The sequence below is a fragment of the Gracilinanus agilis genome, chromosome 6 (assembly GCF_016433145.1).
Source record: "Gracilinanus agilis isolate LMUSP501 chromosome 6, AgileGrace, whole genome shotgun sequence".
NCBI lineage: Eukaryota > Metazoa > Chordata > Mammalia > Didelphimorphia > Didelphidae > Gracilinanus > Gracilinanus agilis.
This window is the reverse complement of record NC_058135.1, coordinates 39,798,586-39,821,692: the sequence shown is the minus strand read 5'-3', so window position 1 is coordinate 39,821,692 and position 23,107 is coordinate 39,798,586. Positions and strand designations below refer to the sequence as shown.

At 35.8% G+C, this 23,107-nt stretch overlaps 1 protein-coding gene across 1 annotated transcript in view; it reads right to left on the bottom strand.

Moving 5' to 3' along the window:
• The window catches only part of WDFY3 (WD repeat and FYVE domain containing 3), a 325,051-nt gene that overhangs the window by 77,858 nt on the left and 224,086 nt on the right, over positions 1-23,107 (bottom strand). Inside the window, exons 30-38 of the mRNA XM_044681612.1 lie at positions 19,988-20,223; positions 17,640-17,774; positions 14,980-15,159; positions 12,498-12,731; positions 9,920-10,019; positions 8,971-9,131; positions 7,735-7,964; positions 4,970-5,079; positions 2,109-2,291 (exon numbers count right to left, since the gene is read on the bottom strand). Coding sequence (XP_044537547.1) covers positions 2,109-2,291; positions 4,970-5,079; positions 7,735-7,964; positions 8,971-9,131; positions 9,920-10,019; positions 12,498-12,731; positions 14,980-15,159; positions 17,640-17,774; positions 19,988-20,223 — 1,569 coding nt within the window. The remainder of the gene's footprint in view (positions 1-2,108; positions 2,292-4,969; positions 5,080-7,734; positions 7,965-8,970; positions 9,132-9,919; positions 10,020-12,497; positions 12,732-14,979; positions 15,160-17,639; positions 17,775-19,987; positions 20,224-23,107) is intronic.

Below are 23,107 nucleotides of genomic sequence, written 5' to 3'. Positions count from 1 at the left end.
AAGTGACTTGTTCCGAGTTATACACTCAGATATAAGAGGAAGTGTCTTAGGCCACAGTTGCACCCACGACCTCCTGTCTCTAGGTCTGGCTCTATCCTCTATCCTCTATCACTTTGCTGCCTTTCCACCTCTATCTCACCTCTTCCTTTCCTTCAGTTGTAAAATCAATAATAAGTATCAATTCCAAGGCAGAAGAGTGGTAAGGGCTACAAAGTTGACTAATATTAAGCTTGCAATTCACTAAGGCCTCCAGATAGTGGACTATTTAAATTTGAACTTTTTTGCCACAAATAGTAGGATTTCTTTAAAGTGAGAAAAGACCTGAATAAACCTACAGAAATTTTCTGTATTACTAACAGAACTTGGAAAGTAGAAAGAAAAATAATTTAATTCAAAATTACTAAAAATAAAACAAGTTAAATATTATCACCATTATCAAACCACCCAAGTATTAACTTTTTAGAATAGCAAAGTTCATTTGGAGGAACAAAAGTCTAAGAATATAAAGGGAAATGCTGAAAAATGTAGGAATAAAGAGACAGCACTGTCATATCTCAAACTATTTTTTAAAGTAGTAATCTCTAAAATTATTCACAACTATTCAGAAAAATTGCTATTCAAAAAAGCAAGGTAAGCAAGACTCAGGAGCAATCACTAAAATAGTTTTCCATAAACCCCCAAAACACAAATTATGAGGTAAAATCATCCTTTTTGGTAAGAACTGGAAAGCAAATCTGAGAAAATTTGGACCGATTAAATTTGGACCATTATATCATATTACCCAATAATCATAAATTAGATGTCAAACTTGAATATTCTAACATCATTAAATACAACATAGCGCTTAAAAGAGAATGGTAGGTGGTACTTTATATAATCTATGCCTAGGGGTAGAATTCTAAACTAGAGATAGAGGTCATCAAAAAGTAAAAAAAAAATTTAATTACATAAAATTTCAAGTTTTTACATGAGTAAAATCAATGCTGACAAAAATAAGAAAATCTTCATAATATCTCTGATAAAGACTTGATATTCAAGATATATAAGGAACTGATTCAAGATATGAGAAGTCATTCCCCAGGAGATAAGTGACCTAAGCATATGAACAAGCAGTTTGAAAAAATGCAAGCTATCAACAACCATGTGAAAGGATGCTCCATAGCACTAGGAATAAGGGAAATAAAAATTTAAACACTTCATAATTGCCAGACTGGCAAAGAAGATAAATGTGGAAGGGCTGCAGCATATTAGTGCACTGTTGGTGTAGCTAAGAATTGGTCCAATCAACCTGGAAAACAATTTTCAATTATGCTAGAAAGTCACTAAATTGATGAATTAAACCTGTTAAACCAACAATATCACAATTAGGCATACTCCTCATGGAGATCAAAGATAGAAAGATCCTTTAAAATATCTACTGTAGCATTTTTATAAAAGCAAAGAACTAAAAGGAAAGTGGGTATCCAGAGACCTTAGTTTTCTCTATACAAATCAGTTTCTGAATGCAATAGAATATTGTTAAACTATAAACAATGACAAATTATGAAGAACTGAGAGAACAATTTTAAAAATTACCACAATATGTAAATAAAACAGCATAGAAAGAGCCCAGAACTCTGATCAATGTTATGACCATCACAACTTCAAACAAGTAATGCTGAAGCATGTCTTCTGCAAGACGGTAGAGAGGTGGTACACTTCCAGCATGGAATAAATCATATGTGGTCAGACCATCGAGAATCTGTTGGGAGTGTTTTGCTTAAATGTACTTCTTTGTTGAAAGGGAAGATTCAATTGGGCTGGGATTCACTGGGAAGTGAAACAACGGTTTTTTGTTTAAAAATAAATAAATAAAGACATATCCATAAAGCACTGCCTTCCCTCTTCCCTGACAATAATCTAAAGTACTTTTTATTTATTTATATTTGAATGTGCTATCAAAATGCTTCAATGGACAGAATAACTTCCTTTTGGGGAATCATATTTATATATCTGGAATCTACCTATACACATGCAGAAAGCATAAGGGCAGGTGATAAATCCATCCAGCCAGATAATAGCTCTGCACACAGCCCAAAAATCCACCCAAGCTCTGTAAGCTCTCTTACCCAAGTGGTTCTGCCAGCATTTTAAAGCAGCTTCTTCAATCAGAGGCCTTGCAATGGTGATATCCACCAGTCCCCGGTCATTGACAGGCAGAGTCACCTTAAAAAGTTCTTCCAGAGTTTGTTTCTTACTATGTATCAATTCAGTCCAGACTCTGTTGACAGCTTTTATGAGAAGCTGACGACCTAAAATAGAAAACACCATATACAGTTCTTTTAGATATAAAAGTAATTTTAATTAAAAACAATTAGTTTATCCACAATCTTTGCAATGATTACGATAAACAAAAAAGCAACAATAATTAAAGTTCTTACTGAGTGATAATTAAACTTATACCTAAATATAGCCATCTGTTAAACCAGTTAGAAATAATTAGTTGGCATCTAAGTGAGAGACCATAAGTATAAGGTATATAAACAGAATCTATAAACATGTTCTAGACTAAACATAAATATACTTTGAGTCTTTTTATGTTGCTACTTTCAAAATTAAGTGGAATTGGTAAGATCTCTTCCTTAGTACATTTGGCTACTTCATCATCATCATCAACAAGCATTTATTAAGCACCTACTATGGGCCATGGACTGTGGTAGGTGCCATGGATATAAAGAATGACCTTAGATTGTAGTTGGGAGGAACATGGAGGAAAAAGAGGTGTATGGAAAAAGTTGAGTCCTGAAAGGAAGAGTGGGATTCTAAAGGCCATAAGTGGAAAGGAGGACAAGTCAGGCATGTATGGAGGAGAAAGTAATATTACAAAAATCTAGAGGATGCAGAAAGAGAGGGCGCTCCACAGCATGAGATGCAGAGGAGAGGTCAGGAAGGATGAGTATAGAGAAATATAGAAATATTTGCCAATTAAGAGACTGTTGATAAACTTGGAGAAAGCAATTTTAGTTGAGTAATAAAATCAGAAGCCATACTGCAAAGGGTTGAAGAGTACGAAGAAAGCAAGTAGAGGCACTGGAGTAGATATCTTTTTCTAAGAGTCTGGAAAAGAGAGAAGAGATACAGGATGATAGTTTAAGGGGATGGTAGGGCCTAGTAAAGGATCTGGGAGATTTGGGCATATTTGAAGGCAGCAGAGAAAGACCCAGGAGATAAGAAGCTGAAGATTAGAGAGAAGATAAATGATTGAAGCTACAGAACTACTGAAGTTGATAGAAAAAGGTTGGATCAAAGAGTACATGAAGAGAGATTCTGGGTTCAAATCTGGCCTCAGACCCTTCTTAGCAGGGTGACACTGGGAAAGTCACTTAAACCTCATTGCCCAGCCCTTCCTGGTCATTTGCCTTGGAACCAATACACAGTATTGGCTATAAGATGGAAGGTAGGAGTTAAAAAAAGAGTACATGAAGAGAGATTGGTTTTGACAGAGAAGGTCACCTCACTCACTGCCAAAGAGTAAGGGGGAAAGAGAACTGAGACATGATGTCAAGAATTTTTGGATGAAGAGGAGAAAGGGGTGCTCATGTTGAATGGCTTCAATTTTCTTTATTACTTTCTTGATGCAATTTTATTTTTTCAATAGAATCATTATCATCTCTCTCCTCCACTTCCACAACATTGGAGAAGAAAAAAGTAAAACAAAAATTGTAAAAATATGAATTTTCAAGCAAAAAAAAATTTCCTACATGGGCCATATCCAAAAACAATGACCTCATTCTGCATTTTGAATCCATTACTTCCCTGTCTGGAGATGGGTAGCAGGCTTCATTTTCAGTGACTTAGAATCATCACTGGTCACTGTTTGGACCAGAGTTCTTAAGTCTTTCAAGAGAGTTTGTCTTTACAACATCATTGCTATTTTATAAATTGCCCTGCTACTTCGTTTCACTGCACTTGGCACTACAAGTCTCCTTGGGCTTTTCCCTCATCCTTTCTTATGGCACAAGAATATCCATTATGCTCACATACTCCAATTTGTTCAGCTATTCTCCAGTTGATGAGGCAGTTCTTTGCCCCTATGAAAATAGCTGCTATAAATATTTCTTTAATGTAGGCTTCCTTTTTTATCTTTTTTTTTGGTGGAAGATTGCCATACAATACATAGTCTAGAACTTTTGGGGCACAGTTCCAAACTTCTTTCCAGAATGGTTGGATCAAGTCACAGCTTCACCAACAGTAAAGGTGTCTATTACTTCAGCCCCTTCATTTCTGTTGACTGCCAATCTTGCAAGTGTCATGTAGAATCCTAGCAAGAGTATAAAGTTTGCCAAGAACTGAGCTGAGACAGGACAAGAGGTGAGGGATCTGAATATAGGTGAAAGTGAGAGCTAAAATCACTAACAACAGGACAATAATTGAAGCCTCAGGAGGGATAAGGGCCTGGGAAAGCTCTAAGGGGTTGTGAACCTGGAGGTCATGAACAGGGCAAAGAATAAGTTTGAGAAAAAGGTGAGACCCAGTGAAAGATGGAATGACAGGAGATGTCAGAGTTTAGGACAAAAACAAGTCTGCTTACTGTGCGATGGGGATTTCAGAGAACACTGCAGAAAGGTGGCTAGGTTGGAGTGGGACTTGTCTGGCTCAGGTAGTACTGGGATAAGACATGGGGAGCCTTCAATTATACAGGGTAGGAAGGAGAAGCAGGAGCTTTATAGTCCGAGGGAAACAAGAGTCAGCAGACCCAAGGCAAGCCAAGGACACAGGATTGTTGGGGAGGACCCTAGGCTGGGTCTGGCTCTGAGTTGATCTTGCCTGGTTGTAGCTGCTGCCCCTCCTTACCTCACATACCCTCACTGGCAGGGGCTGCCCAGGGCCTAGGACTGTGTTTAGCCACAACTTGCAGTCACAGCAAAGAAAAGAAGGAGAGAAAGAGACTTGCCACAGGTAGTAGCTGGGCTCGTGCCGGTTGTGTTACCTTCACTGACATCTTGGCTGCAGCTGCTGTCTGGGTCTATGTCGGAGGGGATCATGATGTGCCAGGTTGTCATGCGGGCCTCTGCCTCAAGGCCAAATCCATCCACGTGGCTGAAAATGTCCAATCATTTTAACATGTCTGAGGAAGGTTATGACCTTGGGAAATTTCTAGTGATTAAACACTGCTTCGTCAAGTCACAGATTTCTCACCTCCTCACTTTCTACCCCTCTTCTAGGGGATTTGAACACTCACGCTGGGGCTCCTTCCAACATCTTGGATCTCCTCAGACCTCCACCACTTCCCTCTTCACTCTACTTTAGTCATTTACAGGCCAGGAGCTCCCCATTGCCCGCAAATATTACACATGTCTAGATGAAAGCTGACATTATTGCATCTGAACAGGATCTACCATTCTCTCTCTCTAAACTTCCTTTTTGCCCTCAAAGAGCCCTTTACTTCCTCCAGCTCTCAGTATTTTCTCAAGCTCATAGCTCTTCTGACTCCATTTTCGTCCCTTCCCAATCTTGATCTGGTCTTAAACAATTCTGCCCAACTGTCCTCTGATCTTGAATCCCATGCTTCATCCTCTTCCTCTCAACACTCACTCCAGGTCTGACCGTGGCCCTGTGTTAAACATATGCCTTCCCCTTACATGCTGTTGAAGAGAGCACAGGAAGTCACATAACCATGCTGATTGGACACACTACAAATTTATATTAAATAACTTTGACTGCAGCAAAGCAACCCTTTGGTTCTTGCCTAACTGGTTCTGGACCTTGCTTCCACAGAAGCTATTCCAAACCTCTTCTCTTTTCAAGTTACATCATTCTCTCACCTTTAAGTGAGGAACTTGTCTGCTAATTCATTTAGAAAAGGGAAGGCCATTCACCATGAATGACCACTTCTTTTCATTTCAAAGACCCCTTGATATCATGTTCCACTCCCTACCCCTTTCCTTAAATATTGAATGAGGCAGCCCTTCTCCTTGTGTACCTGACCTCTTTTGCTCTCTCATTCAACACATCCCAATCCCTAATACTTCAGAGGCAGGACTTGAACCAGTCTTTGTGACCCTTAGGCCTGGTCTCAATCCATGACACCACACTGTCTCCCTTAAATGTTGTGAAGGAAATGAAAAATGACCCAAGACTATCCACAAGTGATCTCTTATACAGTCCTACTCTTTCCCCATTTAATTGTGGTGAATATCCTCATCCATCAGCTACTATCTTTGTGCATCAATGTCTATGCTGGCCAGTAGGCACTTCTAGAGAGAATGATATGAATAGAAAAGGATTAAGATAGATCCCTAGAAAACGGATCGAGTATTTTACAACAATGGCTCTTTTCAAAATTATACTGTGAAAGTCAAATGTTAAGGAAGTCATATTGTTTTATCATACAACTTTGTTGGGAAATTTAAAAAAACACAATGACTACTTTATTCATTCTTTGACTCTTGAACTGCTCAAGAATTAATGCAGAATTGTGATAATATGATCATAGATTTATGCCTGGCAGGGACTTTAGAGGCCAATAAATCCAATCCTTTGTTTCAGTACAGATTTAGATGACTTGCCAGTGTCCTATATGAGCATCTGAGGCAAGGTCTGAATTCGGGTCTTCCGCACACCAAGCCCAGTGAACACTAAGTCCCCTAACTGCCTGTTTTAAAAAACAAAACAGAATTTGTTTTTTGGATCAATTTAGGAAGCTCACTGGCCAATGCAACAGGCAACTGCTCTGTAATTTATACTCTTATAAAGTTGCCTGAATCATGAGTGTTAACTCATTTGCTAAAGGTCATATAGCTAACATGTGATAAAAGTGAGATTAGAACACAGGTCTTCTAGACTCTAAATTCAACTCTCTATACATGACTCTTTTCTCTACTCATTTTGTTAAATGTCCAGCTAAAACATACAATTATTAACTATAAGTGAAAATGAACTCACTTTTGTATTTAGTTTAATTTCTCAAGACAAAAGTCCAAATAAACTTTTCCCCCACTATTTATGATGAAATGATAGTCCTTGCTCTAAATAGATTCACAATGGAGTGGCCTCAAAATAATGAGGATTTTATGGATTACAAATGAAGACTTGCACAAGCTAGCAAATATCATCAGACAGATGTATGCCTGGGAAAAGATGTGGGTTGATCACATAATGAGGCTGAAAGAGAACTTCTGGGCAACCTATGGAGAATCTAAAGGCAGATTCCCTCAGAAATCTGGATTGGCTCTCTGTGAAATTTTTGAGAGCAAATGTCCGAGCATACAAAAAGAGCAGTCTGCGCTATATGAGGGCAGGCTTACATCAATGGCATCACTGATTCACTGAAGTATTCAAGACATAGTAAACAGTTTTGGGTTGCAACTTCTTAAGGATGCATTAATATAGGAGCTTCATTTGGATTTCTGCTTAACAGTGTTAGCTTAGAGAAAAAATTGGCTAGTTTTGCTTACTTTCCATTAAAAAAAAAACTCCATGTGGTCAGAAAAACCAGAAGAGAACTTAAAAGTTCAACCAAAATGCCCCCTCATTTAACAGGCAAGTAAATTAATGCTATGGCCAATGCTCTTAATAAGTAGTAAGTGATAAGCCACGATTTGAACCCATATATTCTTGCTCCATATTTAAGCTGATTAAAGGGAAGGAATATTGCCACATAATTGTTATCACGAAATTTTGTTTTTGTTGTTGTTTTGTATAGGATAATAGTTTCTGGACTTCAATATGATGATTTTGTCCTAAAGTACTCACCTTCCAACATGCAGATTTATCAAGCAATGAGCCAGACAGCTAATGAACTCTTGGTCATGGTTTCCTGGTCCTAGGATTAAGTTTCTGTTCACAGTAAGGACCCTAAGAGAATCGAGGAGAGCAACTTGCTGTGGGACTGTTTTGTGTGCCCTTGAAAACTGGTACAAGATGGTCCTATTTAGGCAGTGGTAAACGGCATCCAGTGACAACCCTTGGGATCTTCGTTTTGACTAATTAAACATATGAAAAGTACATGGTAAAATGAATAGTGCAATATCTTTACAACAAGGAATGCTCTGCTGAAGTTAATGAAATAATTTATTATTCATAAAACACTTGAGGAAAAAAAATGAACATTGTTCTATGTATAGTTTAATAACTGAAAATGACACCAGAAAATATTTTGTAAGAAGCTTTCATTTCACTGCTTTTTGAGTACTACTCTCTCTTTCTGAAAAATGCAAACACACAAATAATCTGAGAAATAGTATAACTTACAGAACTGCATATCCGTTTCCTACTTTCAACATTTTTTCCTATGTGTTATTGAATAAAGGAATTGGGATCTAGAACAATGTAAAAATTAACTTTATTCATAAGTACCTGAGCCACAGATTAACATAGAACATTCAAAAGAAAGAGGAAGCACAAACAAGAGAAATGTATCTTGGCAAAAAAACAAAAGTGGCCGATCCTTACTGCCTTTCTATCTTGAACTTACTCACAATGGGCACAAGTAGCAATTAGTAGACTAAATAGCAATTGGAAGTGCTTAACTATGGAAAGCTCTTTAGAGGGCAAAGAGGATCAAGAATTCTAATGTTGGCCACAAACTGACAGTTGGGTCCACACAAATTCTACTCCTTATAAGAAAACAAGTTAGAAAAATCGCTGAAAATAGATTGCCATATGCTTATTTAGTAAGCTTTCCTTCATGTAAAAATACAAGCTGAGAAGAGTAATTCTGGCCTCTTCCCAAAGCCACTATCTTGGAATCATCGGAATCATTGGCAAAATAGTGTTTATCACTAATCAAATTCAATAAACATTAGTTCCTAGACTGTGCTGGGGATGATGCTGCAATTACAAAATTAAAACAATCTCTCTTGCCCTAAGATTATATGCTACAGTATTGTTATTATTATAATTGTTATATCATTAACAGTATCAGTTAAAAATAAAAACAAAACAAACTATTAATAAAGAAACTTTGTACAACGGGCTTGAACAGGTTACCTGTGCAATCAGCTGAATAATAAAATCTATAAGAAGCTTAGATTCCTTGTTGAACATTCCCTGCCAAAGCTTGTCGACCACACGCTGGGTGAAATAAAATACATTGTTCACTAGCACTTGGTAACTTCCTCCACTGGTAATGGGTAGAGATGCATCTTCCCCTAAATTCCAAGAAAAAAAAAAATCAACAAGAGAATCAATATATATGCATCAAGGGAGAAAAACAATTAAGTTTTAGTTTAAGTTTAGTTTAATTTTAATTTTTAATTTAAATTTAAATTTAATTTTAATTTTGTTTTAGTTTAAGTTTAAGTTTAAGGCTCTGAAACAAATTTAGCTAGTCCTAAGACTATACTATCTGAATACCTTTACTCATTTTTAGATAGCTGGATAATCATGGGAAAAATAATCATTTCTATAGATTGTTTCAGTTAAACTAAATTTAACTAAATAACTGAAATAAGTTTCAGTTAACATAAATTTAACAGCCTCTTAGTCACTATTTTCTCAGTTGTAAAATGAAGTTATGGGAATCACAATGAAATCATGCAGGTGGAAATGATTTGAAAATTATACAGATGCTGTCTCTCCTACCTCTAAGTATCATCCACTCTGTATTTCATATCATAAATATTTTAATCTAAACAAATCTCAATGGAAGTTGGACTTAGTACGTAACATTTCAGGATATACCTTTTTCACATCATGACAACATTAAAAATATCCAGGCAAACATTTTCTTAAGTTAAAAGCAATAAGCAATGAGAAATGAAAAAGTAAGACCAGAATTCTTGAAGATTGTTTTCTTTTTTTTTTCATATTTAATGAATAGAGGGGAGGTGTAGAAAAAATAAGAGTTCAAATAGGAAGTAAAAGAAGAAACTAAAATTCATTAGGATTTCCTAATGGAAGATGATTGGTAAAAATAAAAGTAAAAACATGGAATTACCCAACAAAACATCAGCTGCAAGCAAGTGGTCCATGACACTATCTAAAACATAAGTCTGAAATTCTTTTTGCTGAGTTCTTGTAGACCTTTCAGGAGAAGCCTGCAAAGGAAAAGATTCTTAGGAACATAATCATACAGAGGGAGAAATACTTTGATTTTCAACAAAGTAGTATCATCAAATTCCCTTGATTTCTCTAAAATGTTGGTAATCTGGTCTCTAGTACTTCTGTCTCTTCAAAAACCAGCCTAGTAATTCTTGGTTTACATGTTGCTGAAGCCTAGCATGCAGAAATTTAAGCATAATCTTATTGGCATGTGAAATTAGTGGAACTCTGATAATATGAACATTCTTTGGCATTGTCCTTCTTTAGGAGTGGGACATAAGTTGATCTTTTCCAATCCAGTGGCCACTGTTCCAAATTTGTTGGAATGCTGAGTATTAGCTTCTACAAATCATGTTGATGATTACTGCTCTATTCTCTAGTTTAAGGTATTCAGACCCCCTTCCTTCTCACTTTTAAAAAGTATTTATTCTTTTCTTAAAGATGTTTAGGAAGACTTTTAACTCTGTATTCTCTTTTATATCTTTATATTCCTATTGCTACTCTTTGGTTCCACAGATAATAAGAGCTCCACAAATATTGATAACTACTGTTTAAGAAAATGGAATATCATGTTTTGGACATAATTTTAACATATCAAATAATATGGAATTTCTAACAAAATGAAGCCACTGTATTTTCTTTAGTTTTGGAGTCGTTATGTCATCACATGCTATTCTGAAATTGTAGGCCTTAAATTGTTATTCCAGCAAAAAAATACTTACTGACCCCTGCTACTGAAGTTTTTTACTTTTAAATAGTTTATAATCTTGGCACTTCTTCAAACCCTTCAGGGCAAGGAAGTGAGGAGAATAAATATTTATATAGTGTCCACTCTGTGCCAGTGCTTTAAAAATGCTATCACATTTGATCCTCAAAACAACCTTATGAGGTAGGTTCTATTATTATCCCCATTTTAGAGATGAGGAAATTGAGGTAAACAGAAGTTACATGGCCTACCCAAGGTCACAAATAGTAAGTGTCTAAAGCCAGATTTAAATTCAGGTCTTCCTGACTGCAGGCATTCAGTTATAACTCAGTTATAACTGAGCCAAAAACAGAGAGGATCAAATTTTGTTTTTTTCTATTTAAAACATTAAGTATTAAAGCCAGGGCTATATATGATGTAATATATAATGAAAGAATCGCCTCCTGCTTCCTGCATACTACAATAACGATTGTTTTCTTAAAACCCCAAACTACATAACTAAATTACTTTTTCATAGTCGTCAACCAGCAATACTTCCTAAATAATATTTTGTATTTGTGCATATTCAGCATTTTCTAATCGTGTACTGCATAAGCTATAGGGTTTTTCGTTAGCAGTGTTTCTTATTTCTTCTCACTCATATTTTATTTATTTCTGACTTCTACTGCAGATTAAAAGGTCATACCAATTCTAAGTCTGTTACTCTGTGGTGCTGGTCCTCCTCAGTGCTTCATGTTTTCCACTTAATACGCAAAGAGGTCAGATGTTATCATGCCTCTTTCCTAAGATGGCTACTACTTGAAAATTTAACAGTTTTGCATTTTTATTTTATTCAATCGTAGGTTTTATTAGTGAAAATTCTCACTTAATCACTAATGAGAACTTTGGGAACACCAAAAAGTAAAATTAAAAACCAATCTCTTGACTGCTTAATATCCAGTGTCATTAATTACAGTTATCTTACTAAACAATCCACTAGACAATTGTCATATGAATTGCCTTGATCTGATCAACAGAAGTCTTGAGATGCAGGGCCTAAATTCACCACAAGAGGGAGGACTGCCCAGCTTGTAATGAACTCCTGTTCAAAAGTGCTGATTTACAGCAAATAAGATTTTAATATAAATCTTTTCCCCAATCTCCTTCACTTTTCCAGGCAAAGAGTTTTTATAGCTTTCAATGATTGAAGCTATCAGGAAAAGAATTTGTTCACACTTTTGTAGAAACAGAGCTACTAGTAAAACAGGGCTAGACTCAAAGTGCAAATAACTTCCTGATTCAAAGCAATTAATCAATAAAACTGGTCATTTAGAGCTGTAGACCAAAATCTCTAGTCACTCCCCACTTCACGCAGTTCCCCTAAAATGCATTTATGGAATACAAATCTGACAGATTCTTTCTTTTCTTTTTTTTAAAAAATACTTTATCTTTCATCTTAGAATCAACACTGTGTATTGATTCCAAGGCAGAAGAGCAATAAGGGCTAGGCAAAGGGAGTTATGTGACTTGCCCAGGGTCACTCTGAGGCCAAATTTGATCCCAGGACAGCTCATCTCTAGGCCTGGCTCTCAATCCACCGACTAAGTAAATCCGACAAATACTTTTTAGATGTAATGAATATATGGCAAATACTTTCTACATTTCCTAATATAAAATGCTTATACCAATTTAGAAAATTCTCAAAACCTTTTTGATCATGATAGATTACATACATTCTTTTCTCTAATAGTGGAACTACATTGAAATGAGCCCATTTCCTGGATATTACCTCCAACAGCAGGTCAATTAATGGAGTCTGCTTGCTGGCAGGTGTGAGGCAGAGATTGTCTATAATCAAGACTCGCATGAAATCAAAAACAAACTTTTTTGCTGGGTGGTTGGTCAAGTAGGTTTTGGAGCCAACATTACAGTATTCCGATTGACTTCTGTTCATTCCTGTGTCAACTGCAAAGGCTTTGAACTCTTCTGCTGGAGACCCTACTTCATCATCAAGATCAGTAACCTGTTTAGAAACAAAACAGGAAAAATACTTTTGGCCTCCTCATTACTACCAAAGTTCATTTAGCACTATTAGTGCTAACTTCGGTTTATTTTTAGGAAAAGTATAATAATATCATAATAGTAGTGAACACTTGTAGTTTGTCTATAATTCAATTATTACCCAAATTAATGTCGCCACTGTTTCATTTGATTTTTCTTATTTTTTTAATTTTAAAAATCATCACCCTACAATAAAAAGGCAGCTCTGTGAATGATTTCACAAATTCAATTTTAGTAGATGTGCTGCCAAAGCAAACATTACTTTCACAACTGCAAATGGACAAAAGCAATATTACAAAATTTTAATCAGTAAAAAATTTTAAACTAAAGTGATTGAGTTAAATTAAACTAACACATGATAATCAAAACAAAATGGGTCATGCCAAGATATTAACCTAGTGTTTAAAATAAATAGAAGGAGACCATCTGATATAATGCCCTCATTTTACACCAAAGAAAACAAAGAGCCAGAGAAGCAAAGGTGACCAGCCCAGTCATTGATAAAGGTGATGTTTACCACAATGTGAATATTCCTGAATTGACAACCAAGAAGCTACCTAACTACCACAAATTTCCAGCTCAGGACCTGGTATCAGAGTAGTACATACAATTAAAATTAGTTTTCCCACTTATTCAGTTTTCCTACAGCTAATGAGATTTACAAATCAAAGACAAAGGGAAAATTCAAGGGACAAAAATAATAATAATAAATGTGAGCAAAAATTAAAAGATATTTCCATCATGGTTTAAAAAAATGTAGTGACACATATTGAATAAGTTATGATCATCTCACGGTGTGCTGTTGGACATTTGCTTGTCTTTCCAAAACTTTTAAATCACAATTATCTCTACAAAATTGGAGGAAAAAGAACAAGTTTTGCTTCAGGTGAATCAGAAAGTATCTTGACATTTTATAACATAAGATCATACACTTAGAGCTGGAAGGAATGCTGGAGGCATCAGGTACAATCTCCTTTATTTTCCAGATGAGGACATTGAGGCATAGAATAATTACGTTGCCCAGGGTCCCTTTGCTAGGATTCTTTGACTTGGAATTTAAACTTGAGCCTTTCTGTGTCCAGTGTCCTGTCAATTACACAATGCTGCAATGTGGGAATATCCACATCATTCTGGCCTAAAGAATGAAAGGAAACTATAGCACCCAGTGATTTGTGGTCCACATCACAGCTTATCATTGATTTTCTTTGACACTAGAATAAAGAAAAATCAAGATCAAACAAATCTGCTACAGTTAATGTCAGATTTCTACTTTTGAAAATGCTGAAATCCTGAAGTTTATAATAATTCAATCTCCTAAATGGATCATGCTTGAAAAGTACAAAACATTTTTACAAATAAGAAATAGACCTTTGATACCAGTAGCTCATACTGAATCTTCTAAGTAGCTGGAATCCATGGCTTAATTCAGCAATGGGAGGAATTAAGTATTTTACCATAAGAAAATTGGTAAAAATTGTATAAAAATTAAGGAAATAGGGTTCACAGTGTTATGGAAGGAAATAAGACAAAATGTCAGAGGTCTTGGAGATATTCTAGAAAATGAAGCTTTAGACTAGACTTAGTTATTGAAGGCTGAAATTCGGGCGGCTTCATAAAAGATTGTTTGACAGACTAATCCAGGACAGGACATTTTTTTATCCTCTCCCTTTCCTATGACAAAAGTGGATTTTTAGTAGCATAGAACTGACTCTATGTTGTGCTATATTTGCCACTGATTACATCTTTCTTTTTTTTTTTTTCTGCGTGATAATGAATGTTCTGACTATCTCCTTCGGTACCTCTGTTTCCCAATCACTTTATGGTTACAAAAGAAAACTAAGAGGACTTTGAAGAATTACAAGAATTCACCCACTTTCTATTCCATTTTATGGGGAACATGGGAAAGTAACAAATATAAGTTAATTGACTGATAAAGAAAATACTGTTTCCTTTGATCTGGTGTAAATAACTATACTGTAGGCTTTTGTAGTATTTTAAACATCCTCTTTCTTTTCCCAAAAATGTACATTTTGCTGCCAGTATGACCTACCTGAATTTACCCAACATCTGGATCACATAGCCCAGGAGGAGAGGAGACAGACATAGACACAGATACACACATGTGACCCTCATGTCTATCACTTACTGATAGGGTGCATGTCATTTGTGCAGTGGCTATCAAGGACTCTGAAAAGTCTTGTAACACCTACCATCTCAGAGTAAGGTCGGATGTTGAAGGGGAAAACTGTAGCTGCTAATGCACACAGAAACTCTGGGCTCATCCACATTGAAGCTAGGTCTGGAACATTGTGATATAAGTATCTAAAAAATTGCATTAATGTAACAGGATATTCTCTGAGCCAAGACCCTTCTTCTTCTGATTGCCAAGGCTGTTTACGGAAACAAGAAGAGAAATAAAGAAATAATATGTAAACACTATTCTTTAAGTATGATGAGAAACTCACTGAAAACATCATGCATATACATATACCTATATATACAATCCAATGACTGTTATAATAATGAATTATTTATATTTTGCAAAAACAGACTCCCTCCCTTTACATTATGGATATTCAAAAATGTTCCTATCGCCTTCACTGAAGCTTTTCCAGGGAAAATACAAGACAAATTAAAATAGAATACAAGAGACATTTTCTGGACATTTTCTTTGGCTGTCTCTCCCATGTCAAGAGGGTTCTGCCTCCTCAGCTCCATTTATTGACTTTCCTTTAAGTCTCAACTACAATTCCTTCTTTTACTAAGCTTTCTCCAATCCCACTTCATTCTAGTGCCTTTTCTCTGTTAGTTACTTATCATTTACCTTGTGGATAGTTTGCTTTGTAAATATTTGTTTTCACTGTCTTCCCCATTATATTATAAGACATAAAAATAATAAAAACAATGCTACCAAAATTAAGAGATACTTCTCTCATACTGTAGCTTGGTTAAAAACATGTAGTGACAACTGTGAAATCAGTCTGGGTCATTTCACATGTTTATGGATATTTACTCATCCTTCCACAGCTCTAAATTAATAATTACCTCAGATTCTCTAATTCCCCATTCTCTTTAATCAGCATAGAAGGCTGGGCCTGCTTTGTGTAAGGACAAACTACCTCAATAAGCTCTATAACTACAGTGCTTAAATAATTGATGTACATGATAACATCTGGGATCAGCAAAAAGTTGAAAAAGTTCAATCTACTCTTTAAAAAGACAGGAGGTAAGAAATACACTTTTTTAAGATTTCCATGAAAAACAGTTAAAAATTTTAAAAATTGCTATACATGTGGTTATATGAAATGACCCCAAACCAAAGGTTTTAAGATGTTAGGAAACCTTGACTATATCACCTAGTTAAAGTGTTTCTATGTGCAAGGTGAGGTACTTGGAACTTTGTCTTTTCTTAGTGAGGTAAAATAGTTTAAAAGGAAACAAACTGGACATGGAATTGGAAGATTCTTAAGTTTACAACCCAGTGCTGCTGTGAGTATCAATATGAGAAAAGTACTTGGTTTACTGTAAAGCATTAGAAAAATGTGACCTATTATTTAATGGTACTTGCCACAAATGACTGTGTTATTTGGCTGTGACTAAAATCTGATTAAGATGAGAATGACTGCTTATCATTCTACCAGTTTGAATGTATGTCAGATAACATTAATCTCAGTCAGAATTTTTTTTTTGGGGGGGGGAGACAATTTTTTAAGAATCACTTCACACATATTTTTATGTTATATTTTTAGTTGCATGTTAATTTTTCCCCAACTACATTTAAAAAACAATTTTTAACACTTGTTTTTATTTTCCAAGATTTTTGAGTCCTAAATTCAATTCCTTCCTCCTTCCCCACCTCCCTGCTGGAACAGAAAGCAATTTGATATGAATTTTACAGGTGCAATCATTTAAATCTCTTTCCATATTAATCCTCTAGTAAAAGAAAACCAAAAAAAAATTGAAGAAAGTGAAATAGATATGCTTTGGTCTGGATTCAGACTCCATCAGTTTTTTCTCTGGAAACAGAAGGCATTTTTCATGAGATGGATTATTGTATTGCTGAGAATAGCTAAGTTATCCACAGTTGTTCATCATATAGTATTCCTGTTACTGTGTACAGTGTTCTCCCAGTTCTGCTTATGACAGTCTACATCAGTTCATGTTAAGTCTTTCCAAGTTTTTCTGAAATTGTCCTGCACATCATTTCTTATAGTACAATAGTATTTCATTACACTCACATGCAACAATTTATTTAGCCATTCTCTAATTGATAGGTTTTCCCTTACTTTCCAATTCTTTGTCACCACAAAAAGAGCAGCTTACATATTTTTGTACATAAAGGTCCTTTGTCTTTTTGGTTTTTATCTCTTTTGGATACAGACACTTCTGGGTCTAAGTAACTCACCTAGTAAGGAAAGTCAAAATCAGACATTCCAACAGGAGGCCAATCTGGTGGTGGGGTAGCTCTAGTCATAAATGTTTGTCCCCACTTTCCCCCAAAGAACCCCTGTTCCAACCCCATTAAAAAAGTTAGTATAACAGGACATAGGTTTTGAATTTGGAAAATTTAGAAAACATTTCATGATTTTTTCATCAGTATTTTATAGGCATTATATCTCATAATTTCTAAATGTCCTCATTTCTATGAGAAGGATAATAAAAATGTCATATTTGGGAATAAATATTTTGATAAACTTCTCCTATAGCAAAGTAAGGTATTATTATCCTAGAGATGAAAAACTTGGAATGAGATTCTCAAAGTGACACAGTAAATCTGTGGTACAGTGGACCATTTAAATTAATGTTCTAGTCAGAATAGTAGAGGCAGATGGAAAGTTATAAATATTTCTTTGTGTTTCATCATACTTACTGAATTTAGCATGCTGCGAAGCATTCCTAACAACAAAAAAGCGGCTTCTGTACAAACATTATGGATTGAAGAGACTACAGGTCCACTGGAGGCAGGAACCCCAAAGATAAATGTCCAAATGGAATCCAAATCAAACTATATGGTGAAATAAAACAATGATTAGGTTCATATTCTTTTCCTCAATAGGAATCCATACTTTTAACATTTTAAATGTCTTTAAAATATATTTTTTTATTGTTCAGATAGATGTTGGGGCAATAGTTCTATTCACATAGTTTTAGCAAGCATGAAGAGATAGAATGAGAGACAAACTTCACTTTGACCTATATCCTACAGTAGCTTTTTACTATGTAAGAATACCAACCAGAACACTGCCTTTTGGGTTTGGTTTGTCTTGCCAATATAGAGACTTTATTGTAAAAAAAAAAAAAATACATATTCTTTCCCAAAAAGTATTACGAAAGAAAAATTCTAGAACAAATTAACATGATTGTCAAAGGAATAAAAACATAGGGAACACAATACTGGCTAAGCATATTGTTAATTGATTCCCTATTAGAAAATTATTTGAATGAATACCTTCCCCACAAAACGAACAACTTTTTAATTCAGTTTTCACACTGCTCACAGAAGTTTTTGTAACTAAAGTAAGATGTAATCATGAAGTGGGGGTGGGGCTCATTCAAAGCAGTTTTGACAAAGAATACTTTTTGGACTAGGTAAGCATAAAAAATGATGGCTAAGATCTAACTTGGAGGTCACACTCATTAGGGCAATGTTAGGATACAATGCTGAAGATTTTAATTTTAAGGAGAATACAAACTATTGGAATTGATTATGATAATATTAGCCCTTTGAAATGTTTATGCTCCAGGATTTTGAAGGACTATTAACCTAAGATAAGTTTAAAATCCTTTGCATGCACAAATCAATCTATTTAATATTATCTAATCTAATCTAGCTACCTAAAATCTCACCTTCTTTAGGAAGCCTTCTTTAACCCCTCTTAATTTTGGTGCTTTTCCTTGGTTAATTATTTCCTATTTATCCTGTATTCAGCTTGCTCTGAATATCTTTGTTGACAAGTTCTAAATCTGTGACTGGTCCGGTTAAGTGGAAGGAAGGCACAGGAAGTTACACAAAGAAAGGTCTTTAAAAGTAGTTGCAACTTCCTGTGACCAGCGCTTTTTCCTTCAAACTTAGCTTTGAAGGAGCTCTGGCTTGGGACGCCAGTCTGCTCTTGGATCTTCCTTTAGGACTACCATGTGGGTGAGTGAAAAGGCTGACTCCTTTCCTGGCTCCAGGAAGGACTAGCGCCTAGAGAGGCCCCCTCCCCCATCTTGGAGGAGGAGGCCCCATGGCTGGAGCCCTTGCTTAATTTACCCCTAGGCCCTCTGGCTGGGGCTTCTGGAGCCTTGCTGGAGTAAAGCCAGAGCCAGAGCAAATAGTCTAGCTCATTAAGCAAGATTTCTTACTCTGTCCTCTTTCTCATTTCTTTACTTCCACTATTTCCCTCTATTTTTATATAAAGCTGCTAAAAAGTAATTTAACTTGAATAATAATTTTGGTGACCACATTTCTCTTATATTTAGTCCAATCTTAATTTTTTTAACCCTTATAGTCTTGAATAGTACATTGTGAGTTCCTTGGGTGAAAGGCCTCCTTTTGTCTCTTTCTCCTATCACTAATGCTCAACAATAGTGCTTAATAAATATTGACTGACAAATATTGATTTGTGCTTACAATTGTCAGAAAATTAAAAAGCATAAAAGCTTTACTTCTTTATCCTCTATTTTCTAAACTTAGACATTATCTTTATATTAAACTTTTAAAATTAATATTAGCTTTTCTAATAATCAAAAATTATTTTAAATCTTATTTCTGTAATAATATGACATTTCTTCAATAATACAACTCTTCTAGCAGATATATCAAATTAAAGTCTTCATTTCTAGTTTTCTAAAAGAAAGCTATATTCTTAAAATAAAAAATACCCCCCATCCCCTCCAAAAAATTATTTAGGTCAGCAGTGAAAATGTTGATTTAAGCATTGACTTTCTGACTGACAAATCATACATATACAAGAAAATATGCTCTTGTGTTGTAATTACATTTAATTTATGAATAGGGGAAGTTACCTTTATTGTGTATTTGCAGTTAAGATATCTCCAAATTTCTGTATATGTTTTTCTACATACTTATTAAATAATTTACAGATTTAGTAGAAAATTGTTTTTAAGTAATTAACTCTTAATTCCCATTAGTATGTTCATTTATCCTCCTGCCTAGTCCACACTCCCAGTACCCAACCCCAAATGACAGCTGTGCCTTGCCAGATAAATTCCTACCTGGCAACCCTGATTACATCGGCTGCTGATGACAGGTACACTGACCTGCAGGTTTTCAGGCAGCTCGGTAACTGGTTGCTGCAGAAAGAGGGCCATGAGGAGGAAATAAAGAGCAGGGACATTAGTATGTTTAGGGAGAAATGACTGAAGAACTGGAAAGCCAGGAAAATGACAGGCATCCCGATTAATCTCCCTTATAGCTGACCGGCCACCAGCACTTCTGCCCACATTGAATCCTAAAGAAAAGGAGAGAGAGAAAAATGAATGCCAAACGAGGTACTAATTCTTACAGTGTGTTGTGTGCAGATGCAAAGCATGGAATCCCTGCAAAGGTACTACATAAACCAAAATGATAAACTTTAGAACAAAAAGGATTACATTTATATTTATGTCTAAAACATTCATGCTAATAGCAGCTTATTGAATTAGTCAAATTAAGAAACTATAGTTTGTTCCTTAGATGTGACTTGTGAGAGCTAGTGGGGGTAGAAAACAGCTTATAAGGGGAGACCTAGGAGCCTGTCAGCTGGATTGTTGAAAGCTGAGGAACCCTTGTTGATTAGCTTCAATTCATCATGATAGCCAATAGATTAGTAAGCTAAGTATCTCTCTACTTTTCCCCTATCTTTCCCTCTCTTTACTACTACTATTTTGATTTAGTAAAGTTATAAAGCTACTAGCAGCCTCCTTCCTTTCTAGGTGACTCTGGGCAAGCCACTTAATCCCATCTTACCTAGCCCTTACTGCTCTTCTGTCTTGGAAACGATATTAAAAATTGATTCTAAGATAGAAGGTAAGGGTTATTTCTCTGTACTTTTTTTTAAGGCTCTGGTTTCATATAATAAATTGTAGGACTAGGTAGATAAGGACAGTTGGGTGGCACAATGGATAAAAGCATATGGCCTAGAGAGTCAGGAAGACCTGAGTTTGGTGAGGGTCTCCTCACCAAAGAACCAAGGAGAAATCACTCCACTCACCACTGTAGGATCCAAGGAAAGAGTCTCCTCCTTCAGTCCAGCTCACTAAGGTAGTCCCCAGCCTGAATCCTTGATCTGGCCTTTATAAAGCAATTTTTTTCTATGTCATTTGCTCCCCCACTTTATGGGAACCAATCACAGTCTTTTGATTTGCCTAGTACTGGCCAAGTAGGGGTACCTCTGGAGTTGTCAACCTCTCTATAGCAAGTGACTTGTGAACTCTCATACTTAGTGACTGGAAAGGTACTAAGTAGGGGTACTTAAGTTTTTGATTGATTAACTTAAAAGTTGCTGATTGATAGACAAAGAGAGTCTGATTCACTATTCACATAATGATCCATCACTTTCATTCCCAAATACCCTTAATCAATCATATCTGTTCCTTTGCCCCCCATTAGACTATCAGCTCCTTAAGACCATTCTGCTTGTATTGGTATTCCCATCCCTTAGTGGTATATTGTGCTTAATAAATGCTCCTTGTGATGGTGGAGATGAGGGTTGAAAAGGTGGAAATGAGAACAAAGGGTAGAAATTGCAAAGAGGTATATTTAGGCTTGACATCAGGAAATATCTAGCAACCAAACTGTTCCAAAGTAGAACAGGCTAATTTGAGATTTCAAGGAAGAGTGGTATCCTTTGAGTAGATATTGGACCACTGGTTGTTATAGCAGGGAATTCCTCTCAAATCTGGATCACTTGATGGCTGCTGGGGTTCCTCTTGGCTTTAAAATTCTGTGACTTATGATAGCAAAGGAAAGTAATAAATGTTGAAGGGGATGTGGCAAAATTGGGACAATAATGCATTGCTGGTAGAGTTGTGAACTGATCCAAACATTCTGGATGGCAATTTGGAACTATGCTCAAAGGGCTATAAAAGAATGTCTGTTTGATCCAGCCATACCAATGCTGGGTTTTTACCCCAAAGAGATCATAAGGAAAAAGACTTGTACAAAAAATATTTATAGCTACGCTCTTTGTGGTGGCAAAAAAATGGAAAATGAGGGTATGTCCTTCAATTTGGGAATGTCTGAACAAATTGTGGTATCTGTTGGTGATGGAATACTATTGTGCTCAAAGGAATAAAGAACTGGAGGAATTCCATGTGAACTGGAATGACCTCCAGGAATTGATGCAGAGTGAAAGGAGCAGAACCAGGAAAATATTATACACAGAGAGTAATACACTGTGGTACAACTGAACATAACGGATTTCTCTACTAGCAGCAATGCTAGAATCTAGAGCAAGGCTGAGGGACTTATGAAGAAGAAAACTACCCACATTCAGAGGAAGAACTGTGGGAGGAGAAACACAGAAGAGAAACAACTGCTTGAACACATGGGCTGATGGGGATATTATTGGGGATGTAGACACTAAATGATAACTCTAGTCCAACTATCAATAATATGGAATTAGGTCTTGATCAATGATACATGTAAAACCCAGTGGAATTGTGACTCAGTTAAGGGGAGTTAGGGGGATTTGGGGGAGAGGGAAAGAACATGAAATATGTAACTATGGGGAAATATTCAAAATAAAAACTACATGTATGTATATATATGTATATGTATGTATGTATGTATGTATGTATGTATGTATGTATGTATGTATCTTTTCTTTTTAAATCTCCATAATGACATTCTTTCAAAGTCTTACAATTCACCATTGTATCAGTATCAGTGTTAGAACTTCTACCACCAGTGCAGTTTACAAGGAGGCAGACATTAGTTGTAGAGCCTTATTATTTTATTTTATTTATTTATTAATCTCTTACTTTCCTTAGAATCAATACTGTGTATTGATTCCAAGGTTTTTTACCTTGAGAAGAAGGGTTAGGGAATGGGAGATATGTGACTTGCCCAGGGTCACAAAGCTGAGAAGTATGAGAGGCCAGATTTTAACCCAAGACTTCCCATCTCTGGGCCTGGCTCTCAATCCATTGAGCCACCTAGCTGTCCCACCAAAACTGGGCCTTCTTGACTTTAAATGAAGCAGTCCATTAGTCTTTTATCGTTTATTATGATATACCAAAGTATCTTCACTATTTGATAAAAAGAAGGAAATAATTCAGATGCCAAATACAGGAGGCAGACTCATGAGAAAAATAAAAATAAAGGATTGTTGAGTTTTATTAAATTAATGGTGT